Raw genomic sequence first — 17,154 nt, forward strand, 5'->3', positions numbered from 1 at the left:
TACAGTTTCCTTACTGAGAATTTAGCTGAGTACATACTGGGCTGTTCGAAAGCTTAAAAAAAATTTTTTTCCAGATTTTTCCAGGATTTGCAAAGAAAAAATAAAACAATTTGATCAAAATATTGGACATTATCAATAAATCTGGGGGAAATTGGTTACAACCACTAACTTCTCTTCTTCTAAATCTTGGCAATGCCAATATCATACAGCATTTTATAGGGAAAGAAAGCTTAATGATATAACCATGTTTTGGTTATTTCTGTCCCCGAAGACATTCATCTTTATTGTACGACTGTCAACTACAGAATCAAACTGGAGCGGCCAACTTCCTTTGAATGGAAAATCCTCACTGACTAATACTGGGAAGAAACATAAATAACTAACGTAATAAAGTGCAGATGCGCTTTGTGGGTCAAACATCAAAGCAAGTAAGCATTTTTCACTGAAGACATTTTGAGACATTAGAGTAGGAAAGGCACAGGTCTAAATAATAAAAATCAGTGATGGCTGAACTCCATTTGGACGCGTCATTTTCATGGTCTTGGGACTGAGCATGCCGCCTCACTGTCACAGTGTCACAGCCCGTTGGGACACTTGAGGAGAAAACAGCCATCATTAGTAACACCTGTGCCTTTCCCACTTAGTCAAGTCAAGAAAGGCTCGTTTGAGATCAGCCAGTCCTGCGCAGGATCAATCGGTAGCGATTGCTGCACAATGCACGGCGGTTAGATTTGTGTCCGACTCGATCCCAACTTACTCTGACATCACGCACAATGCACTGGAAATCTCACAGGGTCAAGGCGGCTGCACTTTTTGGAAACGGGCAGTGAAGTTGCTCTCCACTGCCTGCAAACGCCTGGCTGTCGACTGATCAAACAACTGACTGGTTTGCTTAAATAGAGATATCTTTATGTTATTTGTCTGATTTTGAAGAGTTTCTGGCCATTCTGTTCACAGAGGACATGCTGTGTGGCCAATGTGGAGACTAAATGGCCCACATTCATATTCCAAACAGCACACAATATAACGATTGTTGTCTGTATTAACATTGGAGCGATTTAAATCTGCCCATAAAAATTATTTAACACCACAAAAACTTCAGGTAAGTGGGATGTAAGCATTCAGATGTGAAGCTCCAACAATAAATATTTGACAGATCACTAACGAAAACTATTGTCTTGTATTTCTTGTTTGACTATTATTATATTTCACATCTCATCGTAGTCTGAGAGGGACATGTCTGCTTCGGTGAATTATGAACAGCAGCATACTGATATGGAGCTGATTTATGTGAGATATTTATGTAAAATAGAGGTTAAATCAAATGGAATGAGATCTAACAGAATGTGCGCATTTCTGTGTCTTCCTGTACAGACTGAAGGCTGCTGGAAAGCTGTCCGACTTGATCGCAGCTTTTTGGCACTTCCCCCTGCTGCTGCTGCTGCTGCTGCCGCCGCCGCCGCCGCCCGGTCTCGTCCTCTTTCCATCCAAGACGCAAATCATCCTGAACCAGCCTAATATCTGCTGTACCCCCCTGCCTGCCCAGCAGCCTCTGTTCACTGCAAACATTGTGACTTGTCAAACGAGGGATCCATTCCGTTAAGTGTCCTTGTGAGCCATGCCAGTGACTGAGCATGCACAATACCAGATTCCTAGCACTAGCTCACCTAAATGGAATGCAGCAATCTTTAATGTTATGAATTGCAAATGTGCTTTTCCTGCTTTGACGGGTCAAAATGTCTAGTGACAAAAGGCTCTGGAGGGTGTATAAGATATACGTTGTGTATTACATTATAGCCTAAAAATAATATTATACAGCCTAATAATATAATACAATTGTATCTTATATATCGTCCAGCCCTATAATACATTTCTGGCTGATGGAGAAAACACGTGAAACATTTCTGATGAGGATTCCTGAAATCTTGAAAGACTTGCGAGCATGAATTTGATATTTCACAGTTCAAAAATGAACGTGTTCTGGTTCAGTGATTTGGCGACACAGTTTTTTAAATGACCGCCAAGATACCTTTGGCATTCCTGCACTGCAGTTTTTTTGCTACTGGTCAGCTGACACAGATCCCAATTCTGATATATCTGTGATAAGCTAATACCTGCCACGACAGCTTCCTGGTGGAAAGACTGGATCCGTGGAGGACAGGGCAGAATCAGTTTCAACTTTCTGCCATATGTAATTTAGTGATTAACCCTAACCCTCCGCTGCAGTACCACCAGAAAAACATTAACCTTTAACCTTGAAGATAATGCAAACTATGTCAGTGGAATACTACTTTAACAACATCTCTGACAAATTCTCAGAAGCAAAACGTAAACACACATGAAAAAGAGGCCTGAGGGACTTCATCACTGCAAAAACCTCTGCTGTTACTGCAGAAAAAGTGTGTGACGGTGTTGCTAATGACACAAGTTAGTCCCAGTAAGATATGCTGGTTTGTCAGCCACAATACTAGGTCTTACCTAATACAGCCTCTAATTGCCTTATTAATTACACCTCTGCTTTTCCTGCTATTAATTAATAACCCCTGTGTTTTCTCTGCTATTAAGTGTCAAACTTTCCACTTGCTGTTACTGTAGCTGAAGAATTTAAATGCACCATATCACATTAAAGCTAAATTTGAGCTTAAGAGTAAAATAACTACTGACCAAACTTACAGCAGTGAGCATCGACTTGAAATATCAGCTTACTGTATCAGGTTTGTAAGGCTACCCTGCTACAATGGACACATGAGTGCAAACAGATCCTTCTGGTCCTCTAGGTGAACAGTGAACAGTAATGTGACCTTGCGTGAGAGGAAGTGGCGATATTCTCACAGTACTCTGCTGTCACCTAGTGGCTAAATCACGTAAAGCTGACGGAACAACAGGTTACTTTTTTCTTTTCTTTTTTTATAAATCAGACTTGGCAGCGGAGGCCTTTGAATGGGGGGGGATCAAAGTGGACTGAAGCATCTTACCGTATTTGTCTCTCAGACCCACTGTGCATCGGAATACTCCACCAAAGGCAACATCTTCCCCAAAGATGACTGCAGAGCAACACAGAACAGTCAGTGATTAAATTGGACACTTTTTTAGGATAATATGTTCTGGCATGCAAGAATAGAATATGGACCTATATGTCATTCCAAATATTTAAAAAGTTACAGCATGAGATAGGAGAAAACTAAAGTTAAGATAAAGTTTGACACCAGTCAGACCTACATCTGTGATTGGCTCAGAGAACAGATCAGGCAACATTTCAGACATATTCATGAGGAGGAAACTGTTTTGACTAACATCAAGGACTCATTGCTATGAGGATACAACTCAACATTAACACATTTATTTAAGTACCACACCTGGCTATGTCCAACTTGGTGTGTACGTCTTCAAGTTAAAGTGCAGTAAGACGCCAATGTGTAACTAACGCAAGATTCATTTTTCTACATCATTGTTTTCCTTAAAATACAGTCATCTGATTGCATCACACACTTTAAATACATTAACAGGAAATGTAAATCTTTTAAATGTGAAATGTTTTGTTGACTTAGAGTTCTCACATATTTTCAGGCATTAAATTCCACTTCCTGTTTAAGCATCCTACCTGCTGTCGGATCACTGGCCAGAGTGTTGTCCAAGGCACTTGTAACTGACTGGAACAAGTTCATCTTCTGGGTAGGACCTAAACGGTTTAAAGATGAGGGGAATCAATGTTTAAACAGGGCTTGCAATATGCAGCAATTCATTATTGTGCATTTGGATTAGTAACTATACCAGTAATTGCTGGGAATAAACCACAAAGGAAACTTGGCAGTGATTCAATAACTAAAAGCAATGTGACACTCACTTCTTTGTTACTGAAAAGGAATACATGATACTAGGAGTGTCTCACTGCTGGAACCAGTGTATATGTTGGCAGGTGTTTCAGTGACAACATCCTGGTCAAATGAACTGTAGGACACATTGAGCTCTCACCTCGTTTTGGACTGTCTCAGACTATGTCTTATGACACAGATATCATTCTCTGCTGTGTCATACTGCACTAACCATTTACAGTACACCATTCAGTGCTTTCATTTCAACAAAATGTCAACCTCGTGGATAAACTTGTTCGGCATAATTGTCCACTAGCAGTAATGTGAAACAAAACGTTACAGTTTAAGTTTGAAACCTGCGTCATTTTCTACCTGGTAGTCAAGCCTACACGCAGCAGCAGCAATAACTAATCAAAACACAGTTTGGTGTTAGCTATGATTAACCAGGCTTACTCCTTACAAAGGGCAGCAGATATCAACATGGTTAGAAATCATCTGAGGCACTGTTAAAGACCCCCTCACTAGTCACTGTTTTGAATCTTGGCTGTTTTGATCCTCACTGAACACCGTTAAGTAAATGCAAAGTGTGACACTAGAATTAAGTTTTCACATTGATCAGCAGAAGGGGGAAAGTTTCTCTGTGCTCACCTTAAATCTCAGTTAATACAAGACCGTAACAGCTGGATTTTGTGACATCCCGGCTACTTTGGAGCCGGTCATGGTCCAATATGACACTAAAGCGCAGTATGGAAACTATGGACAAGCCTTCGATGTGCAGTGCATCGACTGGAGGTACATATATCAGAGAAATAGGAGACATTTTGTGCCAACTAGTTAGATTTTTAAATTGGACATTTAGAGTAAACATAACTTGTAGCTTCTTGGTTTTTTTTTGTTTTTTGTTTTTTGTTTTTTACAATGGGGGACTTTGAGAAGATGAAAAATACCCTAAATAGTGAAAGTCTAAATACTTTCTGGCGAAAAACATTTCGACACACATTATTATTACATTTTTTGTTATTCCAAGCACAGCATTTCAACATGTCCTCACTGTGTATCGAGGGGACCTTTAAATATTGAGGTACAAGACGTCCAACCTGCCCCGACTGTGCAGTTCAATGACTGACACAGGACAATGAATGGAAAGGTAACAAAGACTAAAAGTGGCTCATTTCTAATTACCGTAAGCTCTTGTCAATGTCTACTTCACAGCAAAACTATGGACACTTTCACTGCCTCACAAGTCTCTTCTGTGAACGCAGCTAACGTTAGCCGGCTAGCCCGCCACTCACCATATTGTGTCGGTACGGGGTCAGGCTGGAAGGTAAAGTGCGATGCATGTCTCCGTTGTGTCTTGACGCGGGAGTTGCAGCTCGGCGACAACTTCAGCAGAGTGACGCCAAACGAGCTCTGAGCCCCGGTGCCGATGCCGGAGATAGAAAGTTTCGAGTTTGCACCTCGGATCAGGAATCGTGCAGCAGCCGCCATCACTGTTGTTATGGCTGACCAGGAAGGGCAAGATGAATCATAGCGCCAAGATCGCCTATTAAAGAGAAGACAGCCTCATTCAGTTGAGAGGACCCTGGTCTTTGCTAGCCTATCCAGCTAAAGTCCCGTCCCACTACTGATACTCTGTTTCTAAATCAGTGTCCTAAATCAATTAACAGGCATTTTCGTTAATATTTCAGCAACTTTTATGTTTAATTTATTTCATGTGTTTGTGCTGAAGAAGTATGACTTCAGATACGTAGACAAACCCCACTCCATCTTGCAGAAAGTTTCAAAGGTAACATAGTGGGCTGGCTTGAGAAAGGAAAGGAACGTCGGCTCTCTGTGGTAACCGGGAATAGTGTCAGAGTGAGACCTCCTGTTTCTTTCTCTCCATGCCAACGTCCATGAGCAGAGCCAGGGTTGTGATTGGTTAAAAAGGAGGGCGGTGCGCCTGTTGGAGAGGTCTTGCCATCCCAGCCTAAAGTGGCCGTGAGAGTACGCTCAGTACGTACAGTCATGTAGCTAAATACTTTGTTTTCCTGCGATGGCGAAGGGATGACCTGTCCTACTTTATTTTATAGTGAAACAAATAATAAAGAATAATCAATGAATCAGAAGGTGTGCCAAACCTTTGACCGGGTCTGTACATAAACATTGTGCCTGCACTTCTGTTCAGTGATGGACAGATCCATCTTTACTAACTTGTGTAGGCTAACCCTTTAACTTTTCCTACAGTGCTTGATTGCCATGGATGGACAGCACTTGGATATACATCACAGGCCTACTTGAAGAGCTTTTAATATGTCATTTCACATGCAGATGTGATCAGTAGTTTAGGGCGCTAAAGATGGCTTTACAACCCCATATCTGTTTTTTTTAGTTCATGTTCCTCTGTTGCAAAAAGATAGCATAAAAATAAATAAATAATTGATAAAGTGGATTTTGCCACTATCACACACTTGAACACTCGTTTGTCTCAGTTTACCTTGTGGAAAACAGAAGTGTAACGATTAATAGGAAAACTATATTATATCAGGCATGGTATGACCAAAAGAAATGTTACTGATCAGGTGGATGATCATGGCTGCTTCTTGCATTCTGATACATTTAGTGAAAAGTGTTGATGCAGCTATAGTTAATTCAGACAAATATGTAAAGCAATACCATACACATATACTTATAGTTCTTCCAGTTTGACAGATTGGACAGGTGCTCATCAGTGATACTAAATGTAATAACATTTTAGAGAAAATATGTTATACTTTTCATCATCATATGAGACTTTGTCATAAAGTATATGACAAAAAAATCTCAGATAATTACACTGTTTAATGATCAATTTCTCTCAAGGCTAAAGGAGTACAATTAAAATCGTTAGATAGAATGGATTTGGGTTTGAGGTTGACCTCAAGAACCAGCTATTGAACGTCTAGGCTCGTCTGCAGCTAGAGCAAGAGCCTTCTGTAAGACACACTCAGGCCAGCTCTAATCTTTTAAGAGTTAGGAGAGTTCTGATCTGCATCACAGTCATCTGTCAGGCTCTTTCTGTTAGCCCTTCCTTGTCCTTACCTTCAGCAGTTTGTGATCTGAAGAAACAAACTGTCTGCTCACAGTCTTGAACCTCAGGAGAACAACCTCTCAGCACTTTGTAGTTGTGGGTCAGTTTTATGTTTTAAAACAAACTAAGAGTTGCCACCAATATGCAAATAGATGTAAGCCTTTAAAAAAACATGTCTGTTTATACCTGCATCCTAGAGTTTTCTATTGTTATCTATTTATGGTGCCTCTGATACTTGAAGAAGCTGAAGGACCTCATTCAGTCTGAAAGCTCTCTGATTTTCTCCGTTTTTCTCTCTCTGGGGTTTTGGGGTCACAGCACGAGGAAGCTTACTGCCCTGCTGTTCTCTGGATGAACTGGATCAGCTGATCAGCGGACCAATACACATTTAACTGTCAGCGGAACAATCCATATGAGATTATTTTCAGACCATGGACACATATCTGTTCAGACCTGGATTTAGGATCGAGATAATACATGGAATGTACAGCAATTGTTCCTACTTGGAATGACTTCATAATATTGATGTTTTTAAAAAGTCTTTATTGCAAGATGGATGTTTGGGAATATCCTTATGACAAAGGATGGTGGCTCAGAAAATGTGAAAATAGTTACAATGACCCACTGCTATCTTGCATGATTCAACTGAAACCCTGTCCAATTAATAAGCTCCCCTGAAATACAGTTTTAATTATCTCCAAAACATTTACAGAAATGATGAAAGTTCAAAGCCTGAGGTTCTTTCAACATGCTAGCCTCTAAAAGTTTTACTTCAATTCTGTTTGCAAGTATGAACATTTCTATAAGCAGCCCCCTTCCAGCATAAGCAACATTGTCGTTCTTCAACAACTATGTTTTACTTTAACACATATGTCTTCATTTTTAAATAAAAATCAAAGCTTTGCAGAATTTACTTATTGGCAAGTGGAAATACTTCCAAAAAGCGAAAATAAATGAATATTCTGACCATGTTTTTCTCATTGTTGTTGTTCTCATCTCAAAGACATACTAATAAACACACCTTGTCAGTTACCCCTTTGTAATATTAACTGAGACAAACAAACCAACAACTCCTAAGGTTACAGTGCGTTTATTAGACGATGCTGTATATTTACATCTGTTATCATACATAAGTGAGATTGAGGCATTATAAACATTTTGTTTTGAGGAAACAAACAAATATAAAAGTACAGATCTGTTAGTTCTATTTCTAAAGAAAATATTGTTATTATACTGAAGTGGTCATCAGGCTTAAGAAAAAAAAAAAAAAAAAAGGTAAAAATGGAAAATATCCACATCACATTTCCAACAATAGTTAAGTTGATGACTTTGCACACTCGGCAACATCCAGCTTCCTGCCACTGCTGCACATTTTTGCCAGATTCTGTGATGAGAAGAAAGCAGAGTTAATATTTATGAATCCTCTTGAATGAGATAATAAAGTTTCAACAAAATAAAATCTTACATTGGCTGCTCGGATGATGCTGTTTGGAGACTGGAGGGCTGCGAGGTCTGTGAGGATCTTCTGGAGATCGCTGTTAGATGGACGTTCTGAAACAGGTGAATTGAAGTCAGGCTTGTCATGTGGTTAACAGCCAAAGTGGCTTTTAAGTACACAGACTTTAATGAGCGTGCGTGTGTGAGTGCATGTGAGTACATACCTGGCTCAGGTGATGCTTGTGGCTTCAGCTGCAGGTATGGGTGTGCCAGCAGCTCTGCAATAGAGACTCTTTCTCTGGGGTTTCGTATCAGACAACTCTGGAAAAACAAGGCAATAAAAACAGCTTATGCGTATATAAAGATCTCTTTACAACACTATGGATTTGTTTTTTAAAAAGGAGCAATATGCAAGAATTCATACTTAAAACAAGCAGGGAGCTGCACATCACCAGAGTTACGGCTAACTGCGGCTAACTTTAGCTGCCGTTAGCTAATTAGCATGTTTAGCAGTTCATCTAGTTGTCCAGACTGAGAGCTCGGGGGATTGTTTGAGTTTACAAAACTAGCACAGGAATACTGTACTGTACTGGGCCGTAGCTAGCTAATACAAGGATGCCATAACATTGAAACTTTTATTTTTCATATTTTGTGGATACATTTTAATCTAACATTTTTACAAATTGCACTTTTTATCAAAATTATAAAATTCCATAAAATTCCAATTTTATTAGAGAAACAGCTACACAGCAAAAAGCAATTGATGTGCAAATGATAAACCTGATCGATAAATTTGGGTAAAAATCTAAGTTGACCTGCACATCAGTAATATAGTTCTTTGTATTACTCTGTGTCTATGTATTTTAAAGGCAAGGCAAGTGTATTTATGCTGCACTGTTCTATCAGTCTAATAAAAAAGTTTAATACTATCATTTCAAATGCCCTTTTAAACTCTAAATTCTAGACACTAAAATGCCACAAATCTCATTGTTTGTGTTCACATCATAATAATTGAGCCTGGTTGTAGTCTCTCACCTTCAACACATGCAGTAAATCTTTCTCGGCGATGTCAGGAAATTCAATCTTATGAGAAGGGTCGATGATGGCGTGCAGCTTGGAAATCTGATTGGTGATGCTTTGGAATGGAGTTTTCCCGTAAGTCATGCAGTACAGGATGCATCCAAGGGACCACACATCACCTTTGGGGCTGATCTTTAGGAGGGGAATAAACATAATAGTAAATGTTTTCACCACTGTGCTCCAAATCAGAAATCACTGCATAGAATATTTATTGACTCATTAGGAGTACCTTTGAGCGTGCTTTTCCTGCCTGGGATGAAGTGTCTTTGATGGCTTCAGGGGGCATGTAGTTCAGAGTTCCAACCTGTGTGTGTCAAACAGCGATGTATTATGTGTGTCAAGTGCTTTCCACGTGGACATGTGAGCAGGTGTACACATGATACAGTTGTATTATGTTTACAATAATAATATTTAATAATCAGTTAATCATTCCAGTCATTTTCTTCAAGTGAAATGTCAAATATTTGCTGGCTCCAGCTTCTTAAAAGTCAGGATTTTCTGCTTTTCTTTCTCATGTATGATAGTAAATGAAGAGTCTTTGTGTTCCCGCTGTTGTTTGGACAGAAAAGCAAGGTGTCACTTTGGGCTATGGCGAATTTTGATGAGCATTTTTTCGAACGGTAAATGATTTACTGATCAGATAAAATGATCAGTTCCCAATATTAACAGTTTGGTTGTTACTCATCTGTGAGAATATACTGTGCAGACAGAGTTAACAATACTAACAATTCACATTGACCAGTTGCAGTGTTGGCATGACAAGTCTTACTTGTGAATCCTTCATAATGCTCGTCACATCTGGTTGGATTCTGTTTGCGATGCCAAAGTCAATTAACTTCAGCGAAGCATTCACAATTACAAAATTTGCTGGTTTCAGGTCACTGTGGACAATCCCTGCACAGAAGATATGCATGGAATTGTTACAAATGCAGATCATTTTAGTGTTTGAGCCATCTAGTAAACAATACTGAGGAGTGAGAGCTATAAAGAAAGCTAACCATGTTTGTGGATGGTTTGAACGGCCTCCAGCATGTTCTTCCAGTAGAACTTCCTCTCCAGTGGATTCACAGCTTTGCGGTTTCGCAACCAAGTGTTCAGATCCAAGTTTCCACACTCCATTAGCATGTAGATGTAGCTGTTGGTTATTTCACTGCAAACACATATACAAGCATCATGGTATTTCTGACTGAAATCTTAACTTAAAAAATAGATCTTTCTGTGCAATGTATTGTTATATGGTGTTTGGACAACTCATGTACTCACTAATCATACAGCTTGATAATTTGATCGCTGTACTGCTGTAAGTGGTTCAGATGTTCAATCTCGTTTTTGTAACTTTCTATCGTCTGAGCATCAGCCTCCTCAAGGTCGACATATTTCACAGCAAACAGCTGCTTTTTGTGATCGAGGACCTGGTAGACCTGAAAGGCACAGAACACTGGCCATTCAATAACACGGCAGCAGTAACAACAACAACAACAAAAGAAATGTTTAGGAATGCTGGAACATGTATGATATGAATGTTTTACCTTGCTGGATCCACCACGTCCAATCATCTTGAGTATGAAGAACTGCTTTCCCTTAATGGTGATGGATTCATTTGACAACGTTGTGACGGAAGGCTAAATGAGATTCAGACAGAGGTATAGCACATCATTAGAGTTTCAAATTATTTCTGTGTACATCATTTCAAAACAAAAAACAGAGCTACACTGCTCTCTCCAGATACAAATGCAACAGAAATGCAATTCCAAGTAACTTACTGACACTGAAGTTAGTGTGCCGAATCAATTTAGACAGGTGTTTGTTGTCACAGGAAAACGTGTTTATGGACACAATGTAACAATCCAAGTCTACAAATGAATGTAGTCTATCAGATAACAGCAAAAGGTAGTGCGTGACCATGCTGTACCTGTGGAGTTTGGAAACCCTGTGCTTGGTTTAGTGGTGTAAAGGGCTGGTGAATGGGTCCGGCTCTGTGTGCTACCACTGCAGAGGAAGATACTTCAGGGCCTCTCTTTACAACAGGAGTGATAAAGCTGATGAGAAAAAGATAGCGTGAGAGTGAACGGGAGGAAGTAATGATAGTACAAACAGGAAATAAGTGAATTGTTGAGTCTAAAATAATACCTGCTGGCAGAAGGGTTTCTGTAGCTGTTGGGTGTCTGACAGACTGGTTGTGGGTTCAGTCTGGAGGGAAGATGGAGAGACGGAGTGGGGAGTGACTCCTGCACACGAGGTACAGGTCTGGGATCAGGGGGTGTTGTGCGTTTATCCTAAGCAGAAAATAATTATGGGACGATTTGATTTAATTTAATTTAATCAAATCAAATTTGATTTATTTTAATCAAATTCTGCTGTCACACAACCGAAAAACAGTATTCAGACTGAAATCAGCAAATCACGATAAAATGATCATGTTGTCTAAACTGTAGATATTCCTTCACTTGGAACACTTACAAAAAATGCAGATTTGAGATTGTACATTTTTTAGGAAACATGTTAAATCATTGTCTCATCAAGTTTTGCATCCGGTGAAATGTATAACAGTATGACCAGACCTCTGGAGAAGCATGCCAGTTGACGAGTGTTGGTATCTTCCATTCTGATGGGGCCTCCTTGTTGGCAGGTTTGGGTGGTTCCACTGACCGTCTCACAGGGACTCGAGCAGGAAGCGGACGTTCCTGATTTGCCCCACAGGTAGGCACACTTACTGGAACACCTGTTTCGAAATCTACAAGAACAGTAGAAATTATACAAAATGACCCAATACATGCGCCATCATTGTTTTAACCTTAAACCTGCAGTGCGGGACAAATCAACAAGTGCCTGTTACATTCAAGCTGTTGCCAAACAAGTTTAAACAAAGCTGGTAAATCTCTCTGCATTTCATAGCATGAGATTTTAAATCTGAAGCCTGTGTTTTATGTCATATAATGAAATAATAATGATGAAATAATGACAGATTTTTCAGTGCATCTCTACCTGTAGGGTGTTCCTCTTCTCTGGTAGGCAAAAGCTGTTTCACCCCAGCCTTCAGGTTACTTATGGCCACCTCAAGGAGTTCTGCTGGCCTGGCATTCAGCGCCTGGGCTTTGTGCAGAATTGATGTCGCCTTCATCACATTACCTTGAAAGGAGGAAGAGAAATGAGAATCCATCTATGCTTTAGAGAAAGACCTGCTACACAATTATTCCCTTCACTAATCAGAGGTTGTAAAGCCTCATAAAACCAGCCGCTATAGTGCAGAGGTCCCCGACCAAACAGGAATACTCTCCTTGTTATATATCCCCACACCAAAGAACAACCATGTGTTTGTAAATGTGTACATTTGGTCTGCTAGACAATTCCATGTATCAGACATATGGAAATTGATGGAAATAAATATAAAGGCCATTGTACCTTGAGAAACCTCAAACTGGGCATGTGCAATGTGGACAAAGGCAAAGGCTTTACAGTTGGATCGTGCAACTATGAAGTGGTCTTGGGCTTCATCTGGGTCTTCAATCCTTCAAAAGAAAAATAAATAAAGGTATTATAATCAAAAAGTTTCAGACAAAGATTTAATATCAAAATAAAATATCAAAGACTGAAAATGTTTATTTCTGTCAACCATACCCCCTAATATACAGAGTGGTAGTATTTCCTCCACACTCACCCCTTTAGTTCTGCATATCTGACCAATATTTTGGCATAGCTGGTATTCTTGCTGTACTGCCTTATTGGCAGCCTGGAGAAGATTTTAGAATAACAGTCCTTGAGCTTGTTAAGGAGGTTGATGTCTGTGTGCGGGTCGCCTCTTTTCTCCAGGTTCATCAGATACGACCAACACGACTCAGGGGAATTTCCACTGACAATCTGGTCAAAGTTGTCTGTAACATCTGTCAGGGAAAAACTTCATGTCATCAAAATGGTAAGGGTAGCAACAGATCATGAAGCTGTAATGGTTTCTTCACTACTACAGCTGCAGCGCATTTAGTGTAGCATTTTGTCAGGGGGATAAAGTACCTTCCAATCTCAAGGGGCCCCTTGTGTGCAGGAGTGTGGTGGTGGAGTCTGCAGCTGCCTGGTCCTCCCAAGGACAATGCTCTGGGCTGACAGCGGGTGGCTGAAAACAACAACATAACAAATATATTACACTTCTTTCTTCAACTCCAGCAGAGCGCTGACAATAAAAAACGCTGACTGTTCATTCTGACATTGCTAAACTTCTGCAGCTTCCTTTATACTCACCTTGTGATCTCCATCCACAACATTTCTCTTTGTGGATGACAGCCCAAACACTGAGTTCATGTTTGAGCCAGATGTTTGCCTAGGAAAATGTTACAACAAGTTAAGTATCAACATTTGAAATGATTTATTACACTTTTGATGAAAATATTCAAGTATTTGTATGTTAGGTGAACAGAAATTTAACAAATTGGATTCCTTGTTCACACAACACGACTTTCAAAGCCATCAGATTGCTGTACATGCTCACTACACTACGTCTGGGTTATATCAAATGACATGATGTTGTAGTGTATTGCACGGTATGTGACTGATCAGCAATGGTCACATTCATGAGGAGGAATCCCAGACGAGTTCCTCTGTTCATTAATTTCAAAATCAAATTGTGTGCCGATTTACCAGGGAAGAAAAATAACATGGTTGGAAGAGTTGGAGGCAAACACATCTTTTTGAATGAAATGCACAGCTGATGCTTGTGGTTGTGGAAGGACAACAGGGATACAGAAAAGCTTGTTTATGCAAATATATTCTGATAGAAACTGTACTTATTGTGCCTCCTCCAAACAAACTGATGCCTGAGACTGGGTTCAAAGACAACGTCAGATGCAACTATGCACACTAAACACACACACACACCACAATTCTTATTCTTCTTCACCACAATTTTTAACCCAGACCAGTCCGTTTCTGTTCTGTTTTCTAAAGAACATTTCTAATCTCCTGCTGTCCTTGTATGGACCTTAGGTGTGTTAAGCAGGATGACAGGATAAATATATTATAAATTATTATAGCTATAACAAACCATTTTCAGTACTATGTACTTTTTTAGAATTAATTTGGCAAAAAATGTTTTCAGTAAGCTTTTTCAGAAGTTAAATTAAACACATTTGAAAATGAATGTTGTGTTGGTATAAAGGATTACCTCGACAAACTGGAGTGGATTGATGCATCATTTCTCTTCATGTAATCTTCATCATCATCATCATCATCATGTTCTCGGATAGAGAAAGGTACTATGGGAACTCTCCCTGGCTGCAACAGAAAAAAAAGGACTACTTGGTAATCATTTTCTTGCAGTCTTGCCAAAGCATAGTAAAGAAATGTATTATAATACAAGAGAATCAGTGTAACCCTCACCATGCCAACTGCTCTCTTGCGTTGAGATCCAGATCTCCAGCCTGGTAACAGGTCATCTGATGATGCTGCGGGGGGCTCAGTCCTGCAGAACGGAGATCAACACATGATGTCACTTTTTTTTAATCAAATAGCGGTCTTATTAACCACTGAAAACTGTTTTTTTCTTACTCTGAACCAAAAATACTGGAGAGCTGCAAATCTCCTGTCCCGTCTGATATTCTGTTGACTTTTTGGAATGCGGAGCCTTTTCTGACAGATTCGTGCACATTACTGTTCGACACAACTGGCAGAAGGAAAACACAGCAAAATGTGATAGTAAGATGATGATAACATTTTATAATATTGCACTGACACGATCTAGCAAGCATGTGATAGAATAATACATTAATAAATACTCACATGGTACGTTTTCCTTATCCCCTGCACAGAACAGTTGTGTTTTCCCCGCCTGCATGCTCCGCAAAGTCGCCTCCAGCAGTTCTCGTGGTTTGGCACCCAGTTCGATCGCATTCTGTAATATGTAAATGGCTCTCTTTGTGTTGCCTGGTGAGACGACAGAGCAGACACTTAAATACACTAGATAACATATCATAAGAATACCTGACAAAGACCAACAAAAGGCTCTTTTCTCTACCTTGAGAATGTTCAAACTGTGCATGTGCAATGTGAACAAATGCAAACTTCTGGCTGTGAGATCTCGCCACAGTGAAGTTGGCTTCTGCTTCATTCACATCTTGAATTCTAATAAAAGAAAAAAAGAAGTTTAACTATTTTTTTGAAAAGCACATGAAAATATTTTAAGTCTGGCTTACTTTATCGACTAATGAACACAGAATTAAAACTAGAATGAGGATAAAGGTCTGTAATATATTTGTGATAACTTTGGTAACTTACACTTTTAACTCTGCAAATCTAACCAGCATCCTGGCATAGCTCTCATTCTCACAGTGCTTCCCCAGTGGCATATTGGAGAATACTCGGGTATAAAAGTCAAGAAGTCTGGTGAGGTGGTTTCGATCCAGGTGAGGGTCCCCCTTCTTCTCCAGGTCCGCCAAATATGACAGGCATGATTCGGGGGAGTTGGTGTGTATAACCTGGTTAATATTGTCTGTGTCATCTGTAACAAGTGCAAGGCAACAGAATGACTTCATCAAGTGTGGACATACAATACTGATGTGTATGATGCTATAGTGTCACACCATTACCTTCGTTGAGATACTTTTTTATTTTGTTAAGTTTTTGATAAATCATGGCAAACTGCTGCTTTCTGTCAGTGTGCTCCTCTTCCTCCATCTGAAATTGTGGGGTAGAAACATTACATTAGCCCAGACAAGGTTATGCACATATCCTGAAATTAAAGTATACAACCAGGACACCGCATTCTGTTGAAATAAAGACAATTCAATAATTCCTTACTTAATGTGACAATGTGCATTATTCATAAGCATGACGTCAGGCCTTAAAAATCCTTAGGAGACACTATGCCAAACCGATGACGTTATAAGAGACATTTAACATGCAAGGGACGATGTGTTGAAAGACATTTATACATTTTTTAATATATCAACTAACTTAGCTGTTAAGCATTTGTTTACATGTCGACAACAAAACTAGCGACTGCCTTTACTTTCTTGAAGCTGCAAGATAAGTTGTGTACAATTGCTGCAAACAGTGGGGAACAGGGAACAAACAGTTTCAGTGGCATATTCAAGACTCAAAACTGGACACCGCCTTTCCTTTACCAAATCATGTTTTCTTACGTGTTTACAATCCGAGTTAGCTCAGCTAGCTAGGAGCTAACGTGAGCTAACGGCACTGTTAACGATAACTAGGTTAGCGAACTGGCTCCCCAGTGCGTCACGCAAGCTCAGAGGAAGTCAAACGTGTATAAGTCAAGGTATAAGGCCATATTTAACAACATTAAAACAACACATTCCGTTTCAAAATCACCTCACCATGTTTTCGCTGTCATTAATCCCTTTTCACTCTTATGGGGCAGGAAAAAAGGCTCGACATCAACTGCCAGCTTTCAAATATCCCACTTCCGCCCAAGTCGTGTGTTGATTGGATAGTTTGGGGTGACGACAGGGGTTCGTCGGGCTCTTCTTTGTTGCTTGTCTTTGAGGGCTGTTTGCACCCAGGATTTTGCATTACTGCCCTCCACTAAATTTCTAAACTAAAAGTTCTTAGGTAAATAAACTTTATGTCTATGCATGCCCGCCTTCTCACCGAAAACCCCGGTCGACCAAGCCGCCAGTTATTTTGTGGTGCCTGTATATAGTAGCTTTTACGGTAATGTAGTGCCAGCACAGAATTCAAAATAAAAGCAGAGACTTATGAAGGCAAGCTACAATTTCACAGGAATTCAATCAGTCAGTCAGTTTCCCCTTAATGTAAAGCTGAACTTGA

At 39.8% G+C, this 17,154-nt stretch overlaps 2 protein-coding genes across 3 annotated transcripts in view; both read right to left on the reverse strand.

Annotated features, from left to right (window-relative positions):
* The window catches only part of bckdhb (branched chain keto acid dehydrogenase E1 subunit beta), a 53,620-nt gene extending 48,273 nt beyond the window's left edge, over positions 1-5,347 (reverse strand). Inside the window, exons 1-3 of one of the 2 annotated variants that reach the window (XM_037074793.1) lie at positions 5,105-5,347; positions 3,602-3,679; positions 2,976-3,044 (exon numbers count right to left, since the gene is read on the reverse strand). In XM_037074793.1, coding sequence (XP_036930688.1) covers positions 2,976-3,044; positions 3,602-3,679; positions 5,105-5,300 — 343 coding nt within the window. In that variant the 5' untranslated portion in view covers positions 5,301-5,347. The remainder of the gene's footprint in view (positions 1-2,975; positions 3,045-3,601; positions 3,680-5,104) is intronic. The other variant, XM_037074791.1, reaches the window with a different exon arrangement.
* A 2,588-nt stretch (positions 5,348-7,935) lies between these two features.
* Positions 7,936-16,930, reverse strand: ttk (ttk protein kinase). Its single transcript, XM_037074790.1, has 25 exons — positions 16,701-16,930; positions 15,951-16,038; positions 15,640-15,862; positions 15,380-15,486; positions 15,145-15,288; positions 14,914-15,028; positions 14,746-14,827; positions 14,531-14,640; positions 13,612-13,690; positions 13,387-13,486; positions 13,037-13,259; positions 12,781-12,887; positions 12,364-12,507; positions 11,940-12,112; positions 11,509-11,654; positions 11,291-11,417; positions 10,908-11,000; positions 10,642-10,799; positions 10,377-10,528; positions 10,148-10,272; positions 9,608-9,682; positions 9,334-9,510; positions 8,523-8,619; positions 8,327-8,412; positions 7,936-8,245 (listed from the first exon to the last, which is right to left on the reverse strand). The coding sequence occupies exons 1-25, from the start codon at positions 16,701-16,703 to the stop codon at positions 8,177-8,179; spliced, it is 3,003 nt and encodes a 1,000-aa protein (XP_036930685.1). The 5' UTR covers positions 16,704-16,930; the 3' UTR covers positions 7,936-8,176.
* Between the last annotated feature and the right edge of the window lie 224 nt (positions 16,931-17,154).

This window comes from Acanthopagrus latus, chromosome 17 (genome assembly GCF_904848185.1).
Source record: "Acanthopagrus latus isolate v.2019 chromosome 17, fAcaLat1.1, whole genome shotgun sequence".
Lineage (NCBI taxonomy): Eukaryota > Metazoa > Chordata > Actinopteri > Spariformes > Sparidae > Acanthopagrus > Acanthopagrus latus.

Bases quoted from the DNA above. Each gene is read 5' to 3' on its own strand.
- ttk (XM_037074790.1), bottom strand. The intron at 13,260-13,386 runs GTACTTTATCCC...TTTCCCTGACAG, and splicing joins GGGCCCCTTGAGATTGGAAG to ATGTTACAGACAACTTTGAC. The intron at 8,620-9,333 runs GTGAGAGACTAC...TTGTTTTTCCAG, and splicing joins ATTTACTGCATGTGTTGAAG to AGTTGTCTGATACGAAACCC.